At 22.8% G+C, this 15,302-nt stretch overlaps 2 protein-coding genes across 2 annotated transcripts; both read left to right on the top strand.

The window, feature by feature from the left end:
• Window positions 1-3,212: 3,212 nt before the first annotated feature.
• Window positions 3,213-4,462, top strand: OCT59_022320 (uncharacterized protein). The gene is made up of 6 exons (XM_025321340.2): window positions 3,213-3,378; window positions 3,475-3,492; window positions 3,560-3,661; window positions 3,741-3,926; window positions 4,005-4,061; window positions 4,154-4,462. Exons 1-6 carry the CDS (start codon window positions 3,294-3,296, stop codon window positions 4,189-4,191), a joined length of 486 nt encoding a protein of 161 aa, XP_025169122.1. The 5' UTR covers window positions 3,213-3,293; the 3' UTR covers window positions 4,192-4,462.
• Window positions 4,463-5,185: 723 nt separating this feature from the next.
• OCT59_022319 (uncharacterized protein) lies at window positions 5,186-6,514 on the top strand (the record flags this gene model as incomplete). Its single annotated transcript, XM_066144735.1, has 5 exons — window positions 5,186-5,284; window positions 5,351-5,672; window positions 5,746-6,165; window positions 6,236-6,391; window positions 6,459-6,514. The coding sequence occupies 5 exons, from the start codon at window positions 5,186-5,188 to the stop codon at window positions 6,512-6,514; spliced, it is 1,053 nt and encodes a 350-aa protein (XP_066006168.1).
• Window positions 6,515-15,302: the final 8,788 nt, after the last annotated feature.

Raw genomic sequence — 15,302 nt, 5'->3', positions numbered from 1 at the left:
TTTTCGTGTACTGAAAGCGTATTTCAGATATTTTTTTTTTTGAAAAAAAGTAGAATAACGAAGATAACTTCCTCTTTATAAATAAAAATTTTTATGGATTAATTTAATGATTGTATTATTCCGCGGTAAATATCTATTGGCCTTTTTTGTTAAGATTTCTGTTGATTATTTTTGTCAATTTCCACTTTCAGTTGAATCATTTTGTCAATATCTTCTGTTGATTATTTTTGTCTTTCAGTTGAATAATCTTCTGTTGATTACTTGTAATTTAGGGTAATCAATAGACCTTAATAAAGATGCGTTACAGTTTTAAAAAAAAAAAAAAAAAAAAAAAAAAAAAAAAAAAAAAAAAAAAAAAAAATCTTCTGTTGATTATTTTTGTTAATGATTTGAATGGTGGAACGTCGATCATAAAAAGCCACACCATATATGTACGTAATCGAAATTTCAATGAAGAAGATCCCCGCTAGCTGACTTTGTAAAATTAATTTTATTTAATTTGCCCTTTTATCTTTATTACGTTTCTAATTTAGTGAAGTGAAAGAAAGGAGTAATGTAGATTCACAATAGGAAAAAAAAAGTTACAAAAAATGAAAACCGGAATTTAAGATTAAAATGATTTTTGTAACATGTAAAAAAAAATCACGGAGAAAATTAAATAATTATTAAGTAAGAGATAAAGAGATTTATCAATAAACACAAATTAATACTTGTGTAAAATAAGATTTTAAAAAATAATAATTATTATTTATTGAAAGTTTAAAAAATTTATGATGGAAGAAAAAAAAGATTGTGTAAGATCATCAGTTACATTTTTTTGCAGATTTTTTTTTTTAACCCCTTTTTACTATTTTAACGGCAAATAAAATTTAATAACTTTGGGCTAAATATTTAACCAGAATTTTTGTGGGGTTTGATTGGTTTAAACGATATCGGTCTCTTTTATTTACATTTAACAACTAGATAATGATATGACTCAGTGTTGGGATTTTGGCTGCGGTCAAGGACTTTTTGGCGACAAAACAGCCAACAGCAAGCGGCCAAATTTTTGGCCAAAAGTACTAGTACCTAATGGGTGGTGATTAGCATTTGATCACGGCTAAAGATTTTTTTGGTTATTAAGCCGCAGCCAAACGACCAAACAGGTAACAGCCAAAGCCCAGTCAAACGACCAATGGTAATAATGTATATTATGAATTTTTTTATTAAAAAAAAAAATGAGCTTTTTATTTGAATATGATTAATTTGATATTATTTTTATTCACGAAAGTATGGTTTACGAAATTGCGCGAGTTTGTTACACTTAACGAGGAGTGAAAGAAGAAGGGAAAAATTATACATACAGCATTTTTACTCTAAGACATATCTTAGATACGAATTTTTGTGACTCTAAAATAATAGAATTTGTAGATCGGATCACCAGTACTTTTTATTTGTGTTTAAAATTAAGAAATTCACATAAATTTTTCGTTTTAACTTTCGCTGTGTAACCAGTGACAATGTAGGAGGTTGTGAAAAAAAATTACATTTATTAGGGAACAATGATGGATTTACGTACAGCACATGTGAAATATTGTAAACACGTGAAACTACAGTATATTCGATGAAAGAAATCTGCATGCAAAAGTAAAATAAAAAAAGAAAACTGCCAGCGAATGGAAGTTGTGTCATTAGTTCTTACCGTACCAACAAAAGTTATTACATGCACAGTACATACATAATGCGGTGAAAGTAAATCTACTCTAGAACGTTAAGCCTACTAAGATTGTTAAAAATTAATCCATTGCAATTATACACAATTGAGGTTTCCGCGGAAGTAAATTATCGATAAAGAATTTTATTAAACTTTACGTTAAAGATAAGTTAGGATTCTTCGGACGTAGATTTATCAAATTAAACATATGGTTGTAAATTTCAATTTAAATTTTTATTCATTATTTATAATTCTTAATTTGAATCAAAAAATAAATGTGGGATAATTTTATTTGTCTTGCGAAGGCTCATTAATTAGTGGTGTAATAAGTAGATTATAATTATTACAGTATATCCGTATTTTATTCTACTTATTCAATTCCTATAATTAATATTATGATAATTAAAAATGATATAGTTAGTATAATAGTAATTATAAGATTTGAATCAAACAAAAGTGAAGACAGTAATGGATGATAATTATGATAATTGAATATGAACAAACGCAGTAATCCCCTGTCGCACTAAGTGTCACTCATGATCACCATACTAATTTTTAAAAATTGCGAGTGATTAGCTGAGTTTATAAATGACCGGGAATCTTCGTTTACTTATTTCCCGGCCTTCATATAAATAGCCGGGAAATTACTAATTTTAGTTTAAAATAGTTAGTTTAAAATAGTTGATATTTAATGAGTGACACGCTCCATTTATTTCATGGGAAGGGAACATCAGGGTTTTTTTCCCATCGTAAAAAAAACCCTATTATTCCCAACTCCTCATGAAATTAATACTAATGATAGTCAAGAAATGCATTTATTTTTCATGGAATTTTGACATGTAAAAAATGAGTAAATTTGTGTGAATTATAAAGATTTCATAATAAATTTCATTAAATCTCGTTTTTTTCGCTTCGTGCTGCGTTAGCTAAATTTATGTAAATCCAGCATGTGATAATGTGATATGATATTTACATAACAGATAGCGCAAAATAGGAGGATAGTTGTACTAGGCGGAAACTATAACTTGTAATTTGGTAATTCGGTTCGGTAATTCGGTAATTCGGTTCATCAAAAATTATTTGCAAGTCAATTAAGTACTAATATAAAAAAAAAATGGATTCGGTTTTTTAGAATATTCTAAAAATAATATTTCATGAGGCGGATTTTTTCTTGATTCGGAAATTTATTATTTAAATATTTATTCAAAATAATTATGCGCATGGAATTTTCCATTTAGATGGTAATACTATTTACAAAAAAAGAATATCATGTAACAAATGTAACATCATTGTTCATTTTCCTGTTTCGAATACTATTTAAAGAAATTTCATCCCATGTTAAATTTATTCAAACTGTAAATCCATTTTTCCCAGAGTGTAAATGGCTGCTGTGACACAGTTTTGGACTTTTCCTAATTTGGTATAAATTATTCCCGCAATCCGGAAATTCTGTGGCGCGTTTTGCCACAGACTTGGCAAATAAAAAGGGGGTGGACGAACTTCTTAGAATGTTTACTCCGATAGAATATTTAAAGCCATCAGTAAAAATTTTGTTACCTCTTTCTTATTTTTATTAAATACTCGTTAAAAATATATCAAAATGGACGCTTCAACTTCAACTGAATCCTATAATATAAAAATACCAGAAACGATTGTAACAAATGAAACAAATAAAGGATTACAAGGTAAATGTTTAGATAGATATTTACAAATTTTAAACAAAATGTATTTATTTTATTTATTTATTTTTTATAATTAAATATTTTTATTTATGATCAAAGACGAGAGGAAAAAAACTAGTAAGTTCATTTTTATAATCCTCCAAGTTTAACGAACGATTATTAATTTATTTTTATAAAATTTTAGATAAAAGACCTAATTCTCCAATATCAGCTGAAGAATCCCCTAGGAAAAAACAAAAGATTAAAAAGAGCAGGAAAAAGAAAAAAATTATAAGACGTAATAAAGGTTGCAAGAAATTTCTAAATTCCTATTTTTCACAATTTTTTTTTAGGTTTTTTTTTTTTAATATTTAATTTAAAATTAGGAGCGATTGATTTGGACGTTCAATGCGGAGTAATTGCGCAACCTGATAATACGCCTTGCGTACGCTCATTAAATTGTAAGAAACATTCGTTGGCTTCGAAACGAAATGTGGTGGGTAGATCACAGCCATATGTCATTCTACTTATTCAATATCAGAAAAATAAAAAATCTATCGGGCGTCATCAAGGTAATTAATTTATATGTACATTTTTGTATAATTTTATATTATTTTTATCTAATTTATTTATATGTTGACGTCTCAAAGATAATGGCATGTCAAAGTCAAACGATAACGATAAAAAAGATGTTATAGAAAAAGAAGGTGAATTTATAACAAATATAATTTTTTACTTTAAATTTTTATATTCTGAGAAAAAAAAAAATACTAATAATGTCTCCTTGCTTCAACACTAGTTTCTACTAAAGAAGATAATAATTCGCTCAAAAAATAAATAATTCATTTTTATAATTAATTAATTAATTTAATTTAATTAACGGAACTTATCTGTTTAATTTGTATCATATTTTTATGTAAGCATTATAATAACCGATTATACTTACTAATTTATAACACAAATGATCTATTTAACCAATCAAGAAGTATACGCTGTATTATATGCATAATATTATTTTTCGGGTGTAATTTTTTTTAAACATATAATATCGTAAAATTTATATTAAATACATGCATGGCTTTAAAAATATTATCATTATTAATACAGTATACTGTATTTATAGCATTTTTTTTTTTTTGGTAATACATAGTTTCTATCGCAATTTGATTAAAACGATTTATTTATCACACCAATGCATGTATAAATTACTTGTTTTTTTCATAAACTACTTCTTTCATGAATTTCCTAGTTTGTTCGGCCGATGAACGTAAATATTTGCGTCCCGACCGTCCCGACGTCCCGTCCCCTCATGTCTGCGATGTAGATCTTTCCTTTTTTTAAACAGTATTTGCCCAACGTTATAACGTTATAAATATGGGGTATGAAAACAGAAAAATATATTCTTGATATTTCCTTGCATTATTTTTAAATAACTATCATGAATATGTTAGAAGATATCATTTGTATGCAATGTAATCAGAAAATAATAAATTATCCAAATCAACTTTGTAGAAAACGACTCCTTTCTCCTTCGCAAATAAATAAATCTCGAGGCGTACAAAAAATTAAATTAAACAAACTTTCTAAAGCCAAATCATATATAATTAAATTATTTAAGATTAAGTCTAAATTACCTAAAAATGAATTGATTGATAACAAGACAAGCGGGAGTTTTGTACTAGACGAATTTATTAAAGAAACTCAACTAAATTCAAAATATTGTGATGATTTTATTGAATGGATTCCACATTCAAATTTAGAAAATATAAAATATTTAACAAATGGAGGAAATTGCAAAATTTATTTTGGAACTTGGAATTTATTGTTAAACATGTCTTTGACTTCAATAGCTTCAAACCAATTATCTTCTAAAGTTACTTTAAAAGTCATTAATGATTCTGATAATATCAATGATCATATCCTAAACGAGGTAAAGAAAAATGAAATCAAATAAAAGAATATATAAATATTAAAATTAATTATATGATTTATTTAGCTTAAAGTTCACCATAAATGCCGTAATCCAAGAGTTATACCATTCTATGGAATAGCAAAAGCACCTGTAGGAAAGGAATATGCCATGGTAATAAGATATGCAGAACATGGAGACCTACGAAATTATATTCGTAAATTTTTTCCAAAATTAACTTGGACTGATAGAGCAAAGATTCTTATCGAACTATCAAAAGCTTTATATTCAATCCATCAAATGAATTTAGTTCATAAGGATTTCCATTGTAAAAATATTTTAGTAGACGAAGATGATAGAATTTTTATAAGTGATTTTGGACTTAGTCAACCAATTGACTCTGAAATAGGTAAAAATTAAAGAAAACGATTTTTTATTTCATAAACATAATTAATATAATTATATTTTGTTTTTACTAATAGCTTCGAATAGTATTCAAGGAGTTTTGCCTTATATCGCTCCCGAAGTTCTGAGATGTAAACCATATACAAAACAATCAGAAGTGTATAGTTTAAGTATGATAATGTGGGAATTAACTTCTGATGAAGCTCCATTTTCAAATAATCATCATGACGCGGGTCTTGCGCTTGAAGTTCTTGATGAACTGAAACCGCTGAGGCCCGAAATTGTTAAGGGAACACCAGAATTTTATGCTAGCATTATGGAGCAATGTTGGAGTTCTGACCCATTAAAAAGACCTGATGCTTCTCTTTTACCGAAATTATTCGAAGAAATGATAGATCTATGTAAAGTGGCTGATGATAATATAGCTTCATCAAAAATAACTTGTTATTCATCATTGTCTGAATCTAATTTTGTAACTAATAATAGTGTTATTTCAGGTAAAAATATGAATAATAATTTGAATGCACTATAACTTAAAATAAATATTGTAATATTGAAATTTTTTAGGATATGGCACTAGAGCAACTGATAATCTTAATATGGCACCAACTTATTACCCTAAGGAAAAAACGGTTATGATAAATAATAATAATTCAGTAGATATAGAATTATCACCACAACCTAATTCTGTAACAAGTTTAAATGAAAGTATTATTCAATCAGGTACAATATTTATTTTATAGTATGGACATTTAAATGTAAATAATTTGAGTTTCATTTTATATTTTAGAATATGAGACCAAAGCGTTTGACTATACTCTCGAAGGTCAGTATACAGAATTTTAAAATATAAAATAAAAGCAAACCATTTAATAATTATATTATTTGATACTAAATATCAAACTTTAAACTTTTGGTTTATACTGTAGTTCCTACAAGTAAGTAGTACATTATACTAAAGACCCACCTCGTTATAATATATCCGGGTATAATGTATGGTAGAATTAGGCTAATTCCGGCCAATTTTTTCATGATCCATATAAAATAACCCGAGCACAATTGTATTATACTTAATACTAATTAAACAATCTTTCAATAAAAACTAACTTTTTTTAGTTCGTAAGTTTATTTATAGGAATGCTGGCTTTAACAAACTGGATTTGATATAACTTGTTGCTTAATATTAAATTATTTGCTAACATAATTACTAAACATCAAACTTTTTTGTACTACATTTTAAAAAAAAAGCACGTAAGTTTATTACATTATAGCTTATTATTTGATAATTAAATTATTTGCTAATATAACTACGAATTGATTCAATATTTTAACCTTTATTATATTACATTTTATAGAAGGTAAGTTTATTTACATTATAACTTATTGTTTAATAATTAAATTATTTGCAGATATAACTATTAATTTCAATATTTTAACCTTTTTTATATTGCATTTATAGACAGTAAGTTTATTTACATTATAATTTATTTGTTTAATAATTAAATTATTGTTAATATAACTACTAATTTCAATATTTTACCTTTTATATTATATTCTATAGACGGTAAGTTTATTTACATTATAACTTATTGTTAAATAATTAAATTACTTGATAACATACCTACTAACATCAATATTATTTTAATTTTTTACATTACATTTTATAGAATGTAAGTTTATTTACATTATAACTTATTGTTAAATAATTAAATTATTGTTAACATACCTACTAACATCGATATTTTAACTTTTTTACATTACATTTTATAGCTTGTAAGTTTATTACATTATAACTTATTGTTTAATAATTAATTTATTTGCTAACTTAACTACTAACATCTATATTTTAACTTTTTTATACTAAATTTTGTAGTGCGTAAGTTAATTTATATCATAACTTATTGTTTAATAATTAAATTATTTGCTAATATAAGCAATATTTTAACTCTTTTATACTACACTTTATAGAAATTAGTAAGTTTATTTACATTATAACTTATTTTTAATAATTAAATTATTTGCTAATATAACTACTAATTTCAATATTTTAACCTTTTATATTACATTCTATAGACGGTAAGTTTATTTACATTATAACTTATTGTTTAATAATTAAATTATTTACTAATATAACTACTAATTTCAATATTTTAACCTTTATTAATTATTATATTACATCTTATAGAATGTAAGTTTATTTATTGTTTAATGAATAAATTATTTGCTAATTTAACTACTAACATTAATCTATTATATTTATATTTACATATAATTTAAACTAACTAAATTTTTTATTTAATAATATAGGGAGTATGTTATTTATTTAATTATATGATTTTTACATAACTTATTATTTAATAATTAAATTATTTGCTAATTAAACTATTAACATTAATGTTTTAATCTTTATTATATTACATTTTATAGTTGGTAAGTTTATTTACATTATAACTTATTGTTTAATAATTAAATTATTTGCTAATATACCTACTAACATCAATATTATTTAATTTTTACATTACATTTTATAGATCGTAAGTTTATTTACATTATAACTTATTGTTTAATAATTAAATTACTTGATAACATACCTACTAACATCAATATTATTTTAATTTTTTACATTACATTTTATAGAATGTAAGTTTATTTACATTATAACTTATTGTTAAATAATTAAATTATTGTTAACATACCTACTAACATTGATATTTTAACTTTTTTACATTACATTTTATAGCTTGTAAGTTTATTACATTATAACTTATTGTTTAATAATTAATTTATTTGCTAACTTAACTACTAACATCAATATTTTAACTTTTTTATACTAAATTTTGTAGGGCGTAAGTTAATTTATATCATAACTTATTGTTTAATAATTAAATTATTTGCTAATATAAGCAATATTTTAACTCTTTTATACTACACTTTATAGAAATTAGTAAGTTTATTTACATTATAACTTATTTTTAATAATTAAATTATTTGCTATAAACTATTAATTTCAATATTTTAACCTTTTTTATATTGCATTTATAGACAGTAAGTTTATTTACATTATAATTTATTTGTTTAATAATTAAATTATTGTTAATATAACTACTAATTTCAATATTTTAACCTTTATTATATTACATTTTATAGTTCGTAAGTTTATTTACATTATAACTTATTGTTTAATAATTAAATTATTTGCTATAAACTATTAACATTGATATTTTAACCTTTTTATATTACATTTATAGATTGTAAGTTTATTTACATTATAACTTATTGTTTAATAATTAAATTATTTGCTAATTAAACTATTAACATTAATGTTTTAATCTTTATTATATTACATTTTATAGTTGGTAAGTTTATTTACATTATAACTTATTGTTTAATAATTAAATTATTTGTTAATATACCTACTAATTTCAATATTATTTAATTTTTACATTACATTTTATAGATCGTAAGTTTATTTACATTATAACTTATTGTTTAATAATTAAATTATTTGTTAACATACCTACTAATTTCAATATTTTAATTTTTCTATATTACATTTTATAGAAGGTAAGTTTATTTACATTATAACTTATTGTTTAATAATTAAATTATTTGCTAACATAATACTAACATCAATGTTTTAACTTTTTAATATTACATTTTATAGATAGTAGTAAGTTTATTTACATTATAACTTATTGTTTAATAATTAAATGATTTGCTAATATGAATACTAACATCAATATTATTAATATTATTTTAATTTTTACATTACATTTTATAGATGGTAAGTTTATTATATCATAATTTATTATTTAATAATTAGGTACTATATAAAATAAGTTATTAAAGTTTTACGAAATTAAAGATGATAATGATGATAACAATAATATATTTAATGAAGTAGAAGGTATTTATTTTAATATATTATTTTTTTTTTTTAAAAAAAATAATTATAATAATTAAGTAATGTCATTTTATTATTAGATCCTAGATATAATACACAAACTTACAAATTTTCTTTGGACGGTAAAGTGATTTATAAGTTAATAATGAAATATTTAAATTATTACCTTTTTTTATCTTTTTTTTATTATATAGATTTGAACAAGGCTTATAATGATTTAATTAATAATCGTTTGAGATTATTGGATATTTCATAATTATTTTAATTTTAACTGTTAATGAATTACACGAAAAGGATTGGCAAATTATGCAAATATTAAATCCATAATTATTTGCAACATATTTTATAGAGTATTTTTGTTTATTTTTGTTACTTTACTAAAGGAACATTTAACATTTTATTAAATATATATATAATATTTATTTCTAATCTGAAATTCTAAATGTATAAAATATTGTTGATACGAATTTAAGAATAATAATGTGCTTGTTGTACGGGTTAAATAAGAACAAATTATCATTACTATCTGTTAGGTCAACCATCATTTGTAAGAATGTTTCTACATTTATACATAGTACATATACAGCATATAGAAATAAACCTATAACCCTATAAAAAGTATTTATATTTAAAATATAATTAAAAACTTTTTAAAATATATTTAAAATATACTTAAAATATATTTAATTTAAAAATTGCGAAATACTCATAATATACTTAAAATGTATTTAAAATTATCTTAAAATATATTTCTAATATATTTAATTTTTGCCCAAATACTTAAAATATACTTAAATTATATTTAAATTAAAATTTAAGTATATTATAGATATATTTTTTACATACTTAAAATATACTTATAATATATTTCATAATATATTTTAAGTATATTTTAAGTATGTAAAAAATATACTTATAATAATCTTATAATATACTTAAATTTTAATTTAAATATAATTTAAATATATTTTAAGTGTATGGGCAAAAATTAAATATATTAAACATATATTTTAAGATAATTTTAAGTATATTTTAGATATATTAAAAATATATTATAAGTATTTTGCAATTTTTAAATTAAGTATATTTTAAATATATTTTAAGTATATTTTAAGTATAATACTTTTTATAGGGTAAGTTTAGTAAAATTATATACGTTAAAATCACCAAAGTTATTCAGCTTCACCTGTTAGCTTTTAGATTAAAACTGTTAATATTTAATATTTGTTTTGAAATAAGACTAACAGTATCTTTCTTTTAAAGGAGTTTGAGTTATACATTTTTTCCAATTTTATATTATCTAATATACATTAAATATATTTATTATTAAGATATTGAATGCATTGTATATTTAAAACAAATCAAAATACGTTTCATTGAAAAATTCTAATTTGATCTTTTTTTCAGAATTAAAGTTTTACTATAATTTATACTATCCATTAAAGTGGCTGGCCGTTAATAATAATTACAGCGTTTCAGATTACAACATGAGGTGCAAACCGCGAATATATCGTATTAAAGTTGTAATACGTAAGTCGTGATTGGTTGTAGATGATTAAATCATATTTACTATCGGTCTGCTCACTCTGCTATGTATGACACAATTTAGTGCAGTCAGTAAAAATAATCAGATTATGACCAAAATTAAACTGTACAAGTAAAAATCTTAATTCCGGCCAGAATTTTTATTAAATCCTCATAGACTTTTTTTAATATTAATCAAATAACCTCACTTCTATAGTTATCTAACAACTATGTATCTTAGAATTGCAGATTAGTATTCACACCTATTTCATCCATTCAACCAATTACGGCATAAAATTACAACTTTACGGCTTGATGTTACAACCTTACAAATATAAGAAGGTGCATATACTTTTTTACTCTAAAATTTTTAAAATTATTATTTGAAGGGAAAAAAATTACTAAAATTTCTCCTGCTTCAATACTAGTTTCTAATGCTAAAGAAGATTTTAATTCGCTCAAAAAAAATTCATTTTTATAATTTTATCTATTATACAGAATTTTTCTGTTAATTTGTATCTTACAGTATTTCTTACCTGCATAACTATTATAATTATAATTGATGCTTATACTACTTATTAGTTTATAAACTATGTAACAATTACCTTGTATTATATACATAATATTTGGTTATTAAAAATCCGTGATCACGGGATCATCGCCCAACAACAAAATCGAGTTCTGTCTGCTCACATATATATATATAATTTTTAACTCCTTTCCTTTTTAAATATAGAATAAATGTATGTTGGTTAGTGAAAGCGCTATAATACCGAAGATGCGGACGTGAAATATCAAATATATATAGCAAGTATATCATGTGGTTTGGACCCAGAATTATGACAATTCTGGTAATTTCGGCCAGTTTGCAACAATTCATTCATATTAAAGATCACTATTATTTTAATGAATTTGCCTTTATGCGCTATTTATATTTATATATTTCCTTATATTAATCGTATTACCGTACATGAAAATATTACAAAATTTAAATTTAATGATATACTTTAAAAATTTATTTAATAAAAACGCGTTCAATTTACGCACATGATATTTTACTGATATAATAATATAAATAATATAAAAATAAAAAAACAAATAAAAATAAAATAAAAAATAAATAATTCAAATTACAAACTAAGAATCTTGAAGAAAGTCATAGTGTTTAAATAATTTATAAGAAAAAAAAATCAGGTGTAATAATTTTATCTAATTTATATAATTCTTCTATATCTAAATATCTAAAATAAAGAAAAAAAAAATATTACGTTAAATTTGGTAATTTAAGAGGTAAAATTTAAACATTTTAAAAAATAATTCTTACTTTCAGGAAGTTCTAATTCATCTTGTTCTTCTGAATGAAGATTTGGATTGTTATGTGCTTCATATTCATCTATCAGATATAAATTAAAATTAAAAATCAAAAAATATGCTATAGAATAATTATTTTAAGAATTTAAATAGTTGTTTTATCGTACCATTATCATTAATATGAAGTTTCTTTATTCGCTTTTGCATTGATTCAATCTTATAATCATCTAAATAATAAGTCATGTTTAATATTATTATAAAATTAACACATTTTAAATTATTTTACTTGCCATTTTTTGAGCTTCTTTTAGATATATTGGATAACTTTTTGCTGCTAACTAGATAATCTCAAATATACAGTAAGTTATTCATTCATTGATTATTCAAAATAAAATATATTAGTATTTAATTACCTTTAAATATGGTGTTTATTTTTGAAGTACTATTTTTCTTACTACTTAATTTATTAAAATCATCAACTAAAAAAAGCAAAATGAATCAATAAATAATGCCTTGTTATGATATTTATATGTAATTGCACTTACTATTATTACGAATATGAAAATCATATGATTTATTACTATGAAATGCTATAAAAAAATCAACCATATTATCATTAATTTTATAAATTAAAATTATATAAGAATTTGTCTAATTTATACCTTCTTGTTCTTCTATTATTATTTAAATTAAAAAAATAAAACATTATTAATTAAATATATTAATACAACTTTTTAAAATTAACAAAAATTAATATAATACCTTCTGTTGCATTTCTTAGTTCAGGAAGATTATCAAATTGATGAAGTTTACTTGTAAATAGTTTGCTACTGCTAGTATAATTTTCTATTTCGAAACTATTATTTTCTTCTAGTTCATCTGATTTATTTTGATAAAATAATTTAATTTCATTTAATTTTTTCCAAAGTATATAAATATTAGGTCTTTTTGATGGATTAGGCCACACAAATTCGAATTTTCGGTTCACTTCACCCGGCCGGGTCACTTTTTCAAATTTCAATAAAAAAAAGTTTATATATAAAAAAATTTATCACGTGATCAGGACGTAAATTTATTGGTGGGTAAGTTTATCACGCGGCTGAGAACTTCTAGAGCGAAAATAAATTCCTCCCTTTTAAAAGTCAACCAATCAAATGTCACGATTTTATATATAAACTTTTTTTTACTAATAAACAATAAACCCCGGGTCCCCGGGTCGATTTTAAATTTCAATTTACGTGAACCGAAAAATTGAATTTGTGTGGTCTTAGCATCCCAACATTGTTTCATTAAATTTTTATATTCTGAAGGAGTTCCTGGTACAATTTTTGGTCTTATACCGTTAACAATATGCATTGCAAGATCATAATCATGATCATAATTAATAAATGGTGGTTGTCCAGATGAAATTTCCCACATAAGTATTGCGATACTATAAATATCAGATTTAAAAGTCTGTTCTTTTCCAATAATAACCTCAGGCGCTATATAAGGAAGATTTCCGTATATACTGTTTAATAAAAAATTTAGTTTTAAATAATATATTTCCAGAATGCAAATCTCTATGAATTGCATTTTCATTATGAATCCTTGATAGTGCATTAATTATATAAACAATAATTTGAATTCTTTCTTTCCATGTAAGTTGATTATGATTTTGTTGTAAATATCTTCTTAAATCTATATCCATATTATACATTACAAGCATATAATCTCCATTTGATGGATTTTGTGTTAATCCAAAACATTTAACAATATCATTCCATTTATTGCTTAAGAATAAATGTGATTTAGCCTATAAAAAACCATTAAAAAATTTTAAACAAAAATTTATCTGTTCTTTTTTTAATATTTAGATTACAAACCTCTTCAAACCAACTTTGATTTGCATTTTCAACATTTTCTAATCTTTTAAGTACTACATCATCTTTTTAATTATTGCCTTTCAGAATTCCATTCAATAAAACGCCCATCAATCCAGACTGCTGTATAAATTTCTGAAAATCCACCTTTTGTTAGGTATTCAATATTTTGTAGATTATTATATGATATCCATTCTGGTATTTTATATGGGACAATTGATTTCATTTGACATTCTTGTATTAAATTATCAATAATAACATTTCCAGATGTCCAATTTGAAAAATTTGCTTTTGAATAGTTTCGAATACAATATTCACTATGTTGTAGCTAAACATTCTTGATTACAATTTTCACAAATTCTTTTTGTTCCTTTATTAAAAGTAAGTTTATTAAGATCATAATTTTGAGTCAGTGAGCTAATTACTTCAGATTTTTCATTTTCTATAAGTGATTCATCATCAAGAATTGTTTGTTTTTGGAATTCATATATTTTGTGTATATCATTATGAATATTGTAATCTATTAATGCAAATGATCTATTAATTGCATTATTAATTAATTTATTTTTACTATATGACATAATGAAATATGTTATAAGGCTTTAAATTCTTATAAAAATATATTTATTAATTAAAAAAAAAGAAAGGTTGAAACCGGTGTTTTAACTCCGAAGTTATAAATATTAAAATAGTAATGTCGGTGTAACCAAAGCGAATGTTAAGCAAACATTGCGTTGTACTACCTAAATTTATGATATGCATGACATATACAAAAGAAAGAATATTTTTTTTTAAAAAAAATTTCTCTTTATTTTTTTTTTTTTTTTTATAATTAGTAACGCGTTTATTAATTATGAATATCAAGACAATTGCATAATTATACAAACACCTAGAAAATAATATAAATAAATAATATTACCCTCTATAACTAACCAATCTATTCTAAAGAATCTAAACAAATACTAACTATGATAAATCTAAAAATTAATTGTTAATTTAAAATCTATCTTTTTGTGTTAAAAACGCTACTAAT

Source organism: Rhizophagus irregularis, chromosome 31 (genome assembly GCF_026210795.1).
Source record: "Rhizophagus irregularis chromosome 31, complete sequence".
In the NCBI taxonomy this organism is placed as follows: domain Eukaryota; kingdom Fungi; phylum Glomeromycota; class Glomeromycetes; order Glomerales; family Glomeraceae; genus Rhizophagus; species Rhizophagus irregularis.
The sequence above is the reverse complement of the archived record's forward strand: the minus strand, read 5'-3'. Positions and strand labels throughout refer to the sequence as shown.